Source organism: Mesitornis unicolor, unplaced genomic scaffold, assembly GCF_000695765.1.
Source record: "Mesitornis unicolor isolate BGI_N332 unplaced genomic scaffold, ASM69576v1 scaffold4422, whole genome shotgun sequence".
Taxonomy (NCBI): domain Eukaryota; kingdom Metazoa; phylum Chordata; class Aves; order Mesitornithiformes; family Mesitornithidae; genus Mesitornis; species Mesitornis unicolor.
This window is the reverse complement of record NW_010171162.1, coordinates 123,591-134,211: the sequence shown is the minus strand read 5'-3', so window position 1 is coordinate 134,211 and position 10,621 is coordinate 123,591. Positions and strand designations below refer to the sequence as shown.

At 44.5% G+C, this 10,621-nt stretch overlaps 1 protein-coding gene across 1 annotated transcript in view; it reads left to right on the top strand.

The window, feature by feature from the left end:
- Nucleotides 1-241: 241 nt before the first annotated feature.
- ARID5B (AT rich interactive domain 5B (MRF1-like)) overlaps nucleotides 242-10,621 on the top strand; it is a 103,506-nt gene continuing 93,126 nt past the window's right edge. The window contains exon 1 of the mRNA XM_010179940.1: nucleotides 242-463. Coding sequence (XP_010178242.1) covers nucleotides 355-463 — 109 coding nt within the window. The 5' untranslated portion in view covers nucleotides 242-354. The remainder of the gene's footprint in view (nucleotides 464-10,621) is intronic.

The window sequence follows — 10,621 nt, the reverse complement described above, 5'->3', positions numbered from 1 at the left end:
TGGTCCTAGAAATTGTCTTTAGATCATGTGTGTTTGTTTCGACTAAACAAGTAGTATTTCCACTTAGGTGACAAGAGGAGTAAGTGAAGTATCAGCTTTTCTGTATTACAGAAAAATTAATCTGCCAACAGCAAGATAGGCTTTTCCGCTAGCCTCTGGGGGATGATGTTACGGGTTTATCAGTCATCGTGGAGCCCCGCGTGACGTGTCGTATTCTTGTTTGACCGCTTCTTGTAGGATGAAGTTATCGCTGTTTCAGAGAAAGTTACTGTGAAGCTTGAGGACTTGGCAAAATGGGCACAGTCCGATTTCTCCAAGTGGAAGTGTGGTTTCCGGGCTGAGGCGGTCAAGGTGATGGATGTGGGGAAGAATGGGCAGAAGGAGGCCTTGACAAGATACAGACAATCCACGCTCAACAGCGGCTTGAACTTCAAAGACATCCTGAAGGAAAAGGCTGACCTTGGTGAGTATCCCTTACTTTCTGCCATGGGAAGGGGCCCCTGGATGAGCGTTTTTTGAAGGTGGTTAAGCCCAGTCCTGCCAAGGGGTTGCCGATTCCCAAGGTTTGTCTGTGCTTCAGAGGGAGGTGTGGTGATGAGATACCCGAGCAGGATGGGTGGTGGCCTTTGCCGGCTCATCGCAGGCTCCGTCAGTAGCAGCATGGGTACCTGTCTGCTCTATATACGTGTCCGTGAGTACTAGGATCAAACCCCGCATATGCGCACACAGTTGTCAAAGGCTCTCCCTGGGTCTCTGCAGGCCTGAGGACCAGCTCAGAGCTGAGAAGCCTGAGACAGCTTCCCGAGGCCTCCTCCAACACACAGAGGAGAGCAAAAGCCTTTCACTTCACATGTCTCATCTCCCAGAAGTGCAGGCTTGTCACCTGCTTCTGGTGCTTGTCCTGTCTCCATAAGGTGAGCTTTGTGTCTTGTTCGGTAGGGAGATGTCCCTGCCATTGCCTTCTGTAGTGCTTCCTAGTGAGCTTTGTGTTACTAGAAGAGATGGTAGCTCTGCTACCTTGGTTATTGCACATAGGCTTGCAGCTCTGGGGCTGTTTTTGTACCCTGCAGACGCTTAAACCTCTAAAATCCTCTGATGGTGAGGGCCTAAGATCTGAGGGAGATGGGTCTCCTGTTGGTAAATGTGTCTGTTTGTGGTATTAGGACCTTGGATGCATAATAGCTCTCAGACAGCATTTTGAAGTGCATCTCAGGGACCTTTCTCTGTTGTACCAAGCTTTTAACAGATGTTCCAAGTTTGAAGAGCATCAAATTTAGGCCATAGTGGTGGAAAGGTGAGAAATTAAAAGCTAAGGCTGATGCACGTGAGGAAATGCTTTTGTACCTACATGAACAGGAGATGCAGGGCCAAGTTCAGTTTCGTAATGGCACAACTGTGTTGACATTGAGGCCAAGTTACACTCAGCTGAAGATCTGTCTTGGAGGACTTATCTTCTGCATCTTGTTTTTCTGATCTTATCAGATGGTGAAGTGATTTTGCCGCTCTCACGTTTCACCATTAGATAGGTAGGTTGGGAGATTGAAGTACAATTGGAAGTTGGTCTTATTTTTCATTACATCTCCAGGAAAAAAAAATAACCTGTGCAATTCTTTCTCTTTTTCTGTGTGTTTCTCTCTGGTTTCTTCTGGTTCATAATTGCATGCAGTAATTTTCTCTGCTATTGCTATGGCATCTTCTTTACTCACTACATTTATTTGCATTTGTTTGTTGTGTCAGAATCTCAATGTTTTTCAGACAGAACTTTTGTGTGTTAATGTTTTCTTGTTTTTGTTTTTAACAAACAAAAAAACCCTTGTGGTAAGTTACGAAATTGCTATTATCTACCCTAGGAGCCAAAGAAAATTATCTTTAAGCCTAAAGCCTATAGTTGCATGTTAAGCCTTTGAAAGTAGGGGTTATACTGAAAACGCTTATGGAATGCAACCTATATGGTGTAATTTTGATAACCCACATTCTGATGTTGCGCATTTTCGGTTGGTGGCTCTGGCTTTATTGTTGGGTATTCTTTTTTCAGTAGAAAAGAGTATTTTGACTAATGCTTTATTATGGTTGCCTTTTTCTTCATCATGGCTGGTTGGTAGGAGTGAAACTAAAGGTTCAAGAAGACCTGTAGCTGATTAGGCACATTGATACAGACAACTGATCCAACCAAAGAAATTTCTTAAATCTAGTACTAAGATGATCTTTTTACTATTTGAAAGACCCAAGAATTTAAGCATATTTTGCTTCCCAGATCTGAGAAAAACTCAGAAGAACGATGGTCTTCATTGCTTGTGAAGAAGCCCTATTTGGTTGTGTCCTGTGGGCAACCTGCGAGCTCTGGTGCTTGGCTTATCCATGGTCTGGGGGTTTAACAGCCACCAGGTGAAGAAGGTGTACTTCTCTCATTCTGAGTAGTTGGTCAAGGTTGACTTTGCGCTCTGGGAACTGTCATCTCACTTAGCTGTAGGCAAAGGGAGTGGTGTAACGCGCAGGGTCCAAGGCATAGAGATTTGAGCTGCCGGTGTTGTGTCTTCTCTGCCGGCAGGTTTAGTGCCTGTTACGACGTGTGCCCACAGACATTTTCCAATACTCAGCATCTTGTCAACAGAGCAACACTCAGCCACAGTGATCAAAGATTTACTAGCAATAACTTCTGCAGTAGGTCCCCAGCACAATGGGATGGGGTAGTTTTTCTCTTAAAATAGGGATGTAAACTGTGAGGCAGTGTGGTGCGCTGTCATGCCAAGGTCCCTCAGGTGAGAGCACCAGCACAGCTACATTAGCAAGGTTCATCAGCCCAAATGGAGAAGTGGCCTTCTGCACATCCACCACTTCCCACCACTGCAGCACTGTTCCCCTCCTAATCAGGTGCTCAGTGCTGTGCCCACAGGGGTGTTTCACAGAGGGCTTCGCCATGGCGAAGGGAAGAGTGGGGCAGAGTCGGGTGGCTGTGACAGGGCAGACCGCTTTGTACAGAACTTGGATCTGAAGGGAACAAATCCCTTCTTGTGCTAGTCTGGCAGGCCATGCATGAGGCTGCTAGTGACACCCATGTTTAATCCTGGCTGTAGATGAGGAAGTTGCTGAACCAGGTGTTGAAAAGGCCTAGATAAACAAAGTGATCTCCTGACCCCCTTTTTTTTTCCTATGAAACAGCAGAGTTACAGGAAAAATCCCATAAAAGTGAGTAGATTCTGAAATTTTTTCCTACTAGATGTTTTCGAACTGAGCTGTAGAAGGTAATAGGAAATTCTGTCCCTACCAAAGAGCTCAAAAAATCCTGTACCAAAGAAACAAAATCAGTTTTCACACACTATCCAAGAGTGGCGAAGGGTGAAATACCCTGGGTGAAACAAAAACATGGCTGATGCAGAACCACAGAGGTGGCACTGTGCAAACACAATTAAACACATTGCTGTTGGGAGCAGGGCAGCTTCAAACAATGACTGGGAAACGTAAGGCCTCGTGTGAGCAGCACATGCCCTGTACCATACCCTCTGTGGCACTCGCTTAGCCAAAACTAAGGCAACACCTGGTTAATCCACAACCTGGAGAAACCATGCATCTATAATTGAAAGCTGACCCTAATTCAGATTCAGTAGTTCTGTCTCCTTTTTTGTTCTTTTTTTTCTTTCTCCTTTTTTTTACTCCTCTTTTCTCCTTTTTTTCCCCTCTTACCTCTTTTTTCTTCTTTCCTTTATATTTTTTCATCTTTTTGCCTTTCCTTTCTGCAGAAACTATTCTTTTTTTTCCCCCTGTAAAATGCCATTGTTTTTATCACTAGTGAATTATGCAGAACTTTTCCTTAGGACTGTATTAAATAAAAGATCTAGCAATGGCATTTTTTGTGTGAGCTTCAAGATTTCAGCCTGAAAAATGATTCTTAAGAATTATTTCTTTCTGCCTCTTGAGGTATTTATGTTATACATTCGGTGCCTTTCTACAAATATGTCAATATTGAATGCTAGCGGTTTATGTCTTAAGACTATTTATAGCTTTCTGAATATTTCTTTCAAATGTTGAGAAAAATAAAGAATAACAACAATGCAGCATATAAAAATAGAGTTGCTCAGGAATGTATTATTCATAATGAACATGAGAACCTGTTTTTCCAGAAGAATTGGTCTGATTAAATCATTCACTACTAAGGCCGCTAGTTATTTATTTTTGTCTTTAGAATTATTTAGGGGATTTTTCTTTGTAATAAATGGACTTGTATACCCATGTTTGGTAAACTGGTGGGAAGTCACCAAATGAGGAATTATTTCATTGTACAAAATTTTTAGCAACTAAGCAATGTAAACACTGTCGGTTAAATACGGCAAAGTTGCATATTTGTATTCCTTGGGCTATAGTTTGAAAAAATTCAAATTATTTTATATAACACTGCTTCTTACAGACTTCCTTTAAGTGAAGTATGAAAGCTGCAGTGTAAGCTTTATTGGCCTATAAATATGTCATTATAGTTGGACTACATTTATATGCTTTGGATTGTTGTTTAAGCCAAGAAAATATGTCTTTACAGGTTGACTTTTTATTGAAACCCTTTGAGGCATACAACAGAATGTATTTTAGGCCAAGGTTATTAAAACAGCATTTTCATTTTTGCTGCAGACTCATTGTCAATTATGCTGCCACAAACTGTCTGTGGATAGGCAGTTATGAATGGTTTCATCTCTAAATGTGTCTTTAGAAAAAGAAATAAAAGATGGAGGAGTCAGAGCTGAAATTGAGAGAAGAGACTGAGGGGAAAATGACTGAATTTAGTGCTCGCCAGCTCTGTTGGTTTGCATTAGGCCAGGCTGCAGCACTGCCTGGGTTTAGCTGAGGAACAAATGGCCTCCGTGCCAGGCCAGAGAGGTGGGAGCCACCGCTGCCCCGACTGGACGTCTGCATCCCTCTGGTTCATGAGTCTGTCATGAGAGCTCGGGGTTTGGTCCCCAGACTGTCATTGCCAGCCTTTTTTTATCTGTCTGTTACGAGTCTTTATCATGCCAAAGTGGGTGGTTGAGGTTGCTGTGGGCACTGCTGTTCCTGCACTGGTGGCGTTAGTAATGGGGATGAGCAAGTTCTGGTGCTTACTGAAGGGAGTTTTGCTGCGGTTACTCCGTGTTAGTTTAGGTCCAGTGATGGGGAACCCAAAGAAAATTCACTCTTTTGAACCCTCCAGCGGAGCTTGCTGGGCAGGGGCTGGATGCCGCGAGACTGGCTCACCCTCCGCTTTCCTCCTCTTCTTTACCCATCTCATGATTTGCATAACTTCATCTGGGAGATCCCAGCTCCTCGTCGAACCTTCTGATGCAGTATAAATTGACCGATCCTCAAATTGCACTGAGTTTGGAAGGGGAAGCAGAGCCGAGATGAGCTGTCTTGCAGGAAGGTGCTGCCCCCTCAGTGCCCAGGAAACCGCCGTGTCCAGCCCTGGCACTGCACTGCTGCGTGGCCCTTCCGATTTCACTTCCAGTGGCCTTGGCCTTGCAGCAGGCATGGCTTCTCCGGATGCAGATTACCGAGTCATAACGTAGCCAAGCTATAACATTATCGAAACTGATAATCTGCAGCTGTAGTGCTCTCAGACACTTGCGGTGACTCCTGAACTGGCGCTGACTCTCCTTTTTCACTGTTTGTCACATGCTGCTGAGTTCGGGCTCGCCTGGCTTAACTTGATGCAATAGTTTTCTGACCAGCTAATTGTTAGCTATTCAGAGTACAGCTACTTTGGATATTTTGTGCTTAAGTCATGCCTTTAACTGTCTTCCCCTCCCCTTCTTCTCTGTTTTTCTGCGCTCTTTGTCTCTTCCTCTTGCCTTCCTGTCCCCATTGCCCTAGCTGAATGCCATTTTGTTCTTGATAAAGCTCCTGTAAGTGTCCCATTATCCCATTTTCCCCTCTCTGCCCTTGTGTGTCGTATGTTGTTTTTGTCTTGTGGGTCAGAGTGACCTCTCTAACTCATTTTACCCAGTCCAATTGGTACTGTTCTTTTGCCATAGATGAGGCTATTACACGACTTGTCTGTTGTGGAGCCCGAATGGAGGAGGACAGCTCCCTTGGGGAAAAAGGACTGTGGCCTGGCGTTTTCTTGTGTTTGTGCAGCTCCTGGCATAGGCTGGCACTGCTGCAGAGCATCACTGCTGTTCAGAGAGGCTGTGGAGCAGGAAGGCTTCCTTTGGTTGTGTATCTCATTTTGGTTCCATTACCGCTTACCTTTTGGCCTTGAGTGAAGAGGGCAAGATAAATGTTTATTTTTATTACCTGTCAACCAATTGGTTTAAGATAACTAATACTTATTTAGTTGCTGGCTGCCTTTTAAATGGTGAAAGGTGATGCTGTTGTTGGGTGTGGTGTACCCCAAATAATCCTGTGATAGTGGCATATTTTCTCCTTGAGGTGACCCTATCTCCAGTAGCGTTTTGGAGCTCCTCCTCCTCACTTGCTTCTCTCTCTTGAACCATTACTGCTCTCCATTCACCTTCCCCAGCCTCCCCGGGGGAGGTTGGCAGGGTCCTCGGGAGGTTGTCTGTAGCCACCTGGTCCTTCCTGAGGCCACGTGTTTGCCCAAGAAATGCTGGAATGATTTAAGTGCTGTTAATTTCTTTCTTTCTCTTGGGACAGCCTGCTTCATTACAGAGGAAGCTTATGGGGGTGACAGAACATTTTAATATGCAGCACTGGTTATGGAAGCCTTTCAGTCGCCTCTGGATTGTGTTGAGCCTCATCTATTTGTGACTCTTGAAAGGAGTTTTACCACCACACTTCTCAAACTTCAAGTGTGCCTTATCAAAGAGATAAAATTTGGATTTCTTCTCAAACTTTGACCCACCTTTGAGCTCTTATAAAAGGGGGTGGTAGTGTTGCCCCTGGGATTTGAGGAGGTGGGTATTTTGTTCTTTGAAATGCGGAAGATCTGCCAAGAAACATAAACAAAATCCCACGTAACTTCTCTCTAGGTAGCCCCTAAATCACAGTGCCTGTTCCCCACCCCCACTGGTTCCTGCAGCAGGAGCGAGCTAACGTGATTATCAGAATTGTGCTGATAGCAGTTGTCACTGCGTCAGCATTTTCAATTATGTATTGGTATGACAGGGCACTTTGTTGTTGGTGTGGAGCACAGCCATTTGCAATTGCAGTTCTGGTCTATTCAGAAACATCAGGGAAGGAGTCACTGCTACAGAACGGGAGAGGAGGAAGAGTTAAATTTGGCTGCCCTGTGAAGCTAGAGGAAACTGCGCCACGTTCTCCTAAAGCCAAAGTTGCAGCAGTTTCACCATCAATAAGAGTTTTGTTGCAGCCTCTGGTTGGAACAGGAGTAGCCTACGTAATTACAGAATAAGTAGTTAAAAAATAAGGACCATTCACTGATGGTGTCAAAGCAGCCAGTGTGGGACAGTGTCCCTTTAAAAATGTTTGACGGCTTTTTTTTATTTTTGTCTGTTTTTAGCACCGAGATTGACCTTGCCAGGCTGTGTAATAACCCACATGTGTCTGCTCTCCAGGATTTTTTCCCTTCTAGTCACTGTTGGATCTTGCATTTAATTCTTACTGACCATGAGGTTTTGTTCCAGTAACTGAAAACGTGTGCCTCCTGCTGCAGTGCTGCTGTGCTCTGAATTTGACTTTATCTCAAATGGCTTTTATTTCTTTTTTTCTTTTTTTTTTTTGGGTCTTTTTTAACTTTTGGGTTTAGAGGGTGCTGTGTTCCTCCCTAGCCTTCCCTCTGGTTTCCGTCCCTGCCCATATTGTTTTTGGGTCCCAGGGGGACCCGGTCTGGGACGTCTATTGTTTTGTGTCCCTGCGCTTCCCTTGCCCAGCGCCATGGAGGGAGGTGAGCGGCGGTCTCCTCTGTGTGCCATGGTTGCTGGTTAGAGCTGTTGGTCGCTCATAGATCATTGATGCTTTTTTCCTGCCTTGTATCCTTTCCATGCAGCCAGACAAAAATTGGCTGAGTACCGAGGTCTGCAAACCGAGTACCTGTATAACAAACACTGTGGTATAGCCAGGTGGGCCCTGAGGATGTCCTCTCTTTCCTGCCTGGCTGCTTTCCTGTGCTGTAATTCTGCGCTGCTGGAGCCCGGGACTTGGAGTCCTGCAGTCATCTTGGACTCGGAGCGCTCCGTTAATCAAGCTGAAGCTGTCTTCGTACCAGCCCATGAATCATTCTGCCTTGCGACCTGCACTGCTGTGCTGAGACGCTCAGGCTCTTCTGCGGGTGCTGTTGACACCATGACCAGATCTGGGTGTCAGTTCCCTTCCAGGGGGAGAAGGAGGAAAGCCAGACCCAGCTTATTCAGCATCTCCCTTCCAACTTGCTCTTCCAAGTTGCTTCTTCATTACTCCCATGCCCAGAAAGTTGCAGTGTGCCTTTTGTTTGCAGGCGCACTGCGACTTGCCTGACCTGTCGTCGTCTGTCTTCCTAAATACCTTAGTTCAGTTCTGAGTGCTGTGTTGCAGAAAGGCTGGTGCTTGTTCTCTGAGATACAGTATTCATCTTCTTATAGATGGCCTATCTCACACCATGGGCTTTTGTCAGAGAGAGCATCCTTTGTGCACCTGAAGTTGAAGGAGGAGACTTGCTTTTTCTCCCCCTTTTGCTCTTTTTCACAGAATCGTTTGCTAGGACAGAGGCACAGAGGAGGAAAAGCCAGGCTGCCCCCCAGCTGTGTGGGGCTGTAATGCTAGCGAATGGCCATGTTAGCATTTCTGGGGACCTCAGCATCAGGAGGTGACGTGCACTCAGCTTGCCGAGGTGGAGCAGGCAAGAGAAGATGGGAGATGGGCTGTCTAGAAAGAGAAGGGCTTGGACAGGAGTGTGGGAAGGGGCTTGGCTCCAGCGGCTGAGGGGCAGTAGCAAACGTGCTTTCCCAACATGGGCAGCCCAGGGATCTCCCACAGAGTCCTATGTCATCTTTGGGAGCACCAAGAGGGGCTGTATGGGCACACAGGAGAAGACTGCGGTTCTGGCGTCCTTGCCCTTGTTAAACTGAGTTTTGAGACTCTGTATCAGTGTTATGACTGCCTGATCTCTTTTGTTTAGTTTTGTTAATGCCTCTCTGCTGTTTTGGTGATCTTGCACGATGAGACCATGGATAGATGAGGGTGTTTGGGAAGGGAGGGTTTAAACCTTGTGTAGGTATAAATTGGAGTACAGTTTGTGGCAGTGGGTGACAGAGAACACATATTTTAAAAATGTAACAGCATTAATTGTAACTTACTGAGTAGGTTTTGTGTTGGAGAGCATCGTGGCATAACCTTTATTTACTTCATTTAGTAAAATCTGTACCATGTAAAATAAGTTCCTCTTTAATTTTACTGCTAATAATAATTTGCTTGTAAAAATGAATCCTCAGCACTGTAAACCTTCAGCTGGGGCGTCTCTCGCTCTGTTACATTGTGAAGGACAAATATTTAGCGCCATCAAGAAGCTTTTGTTAGTGATAGATAATGTGTATTATTTTAGCAGAAGTATATTTTAGTGGCTTGTGAAAAATCAAGGTGAATGTTTACGTCTGTGCACTGCTGCATAATTGATAGATGTAGAAGCTGAAATTCAAAATAGGCTCCTAGAAGAGGAGCACACATTTGATTTTCCTAAACATTTAAATATATGTATCACACCCTCATTTTACGATGCCGGTTAATGACTTTGTGAGCATGTTGGCAGCCAGAGCATTACATGTGGTTTGAGAAATGTGTCTGGATATGCTTGGTAAGCAGTATTGTTCTGACAGTGTACTAAAGGCCATCTTCAATTTGACTGCGCTCTACTTTGTTATGCTGCGAAAGAAAAAGATAATTCAGCAGAGCATTGTGCTGTCGGCTGGAGACACCGCACTTCAGAATACAAATATTACTAAGGATAAATGAATCATTAAAAGAACAGTAGCATAAAATATCTGATGAATGAACTCCAGGAGTCTCTGCTGGAATAAATGTAGCATTCACGGACAGTACCGTAATATGTGAAATAATAGTATCAGTTCTACATTCAGATGCCAAAAACATTTATGGACCCAGAATAATTGTGAATTACAAGGCTATAAATACATAGAGGGGATTTGGTGATATCATAATAAACCATGAGAAAGACGCTAGGCTGGTTTCTAATGTTACCAGAACCTTGAGATATATTTACAACCTTGTTCACACTCCTGCAGTTTTAGGGGGCAATTCTTCTCTCGCCACACGTTCGTCATTCACATTAGTGCCAAGGGGAGTTATGCATGTGTGCCATGAGTGGAACAGATCCCCACGTGTTGTACAGTTGAGGATCCTATAACAAATTGAAAATCTAATTTAAGAAAAAAAGTGGGAAACATTCTCTGTTGTCCTCCTCCAAGTTCCCTCGTGTCCTGTTCTGCTCCTGTGAACAAGACTAATGAATGGAAAACGGGAAAGGATGACAAGGTGGCTGCTGTTCCTGAATGTTTTATTCACAGCTGCGTCATTTTTTTCACTTTTTGTTACTGAGAAACAAAACAACCAAAGGCCCAGATGTTCTGGTCCCACGTTTCTTTAAAGTACAGGCTAATGCATTTTAGAAGCCTGTAGTAAATACCCAGGGAAGGCTGGGATTGCCAGCCTGTCCACCGAAAGGAGGCTTCGCCGTTGTGATACCAGATCT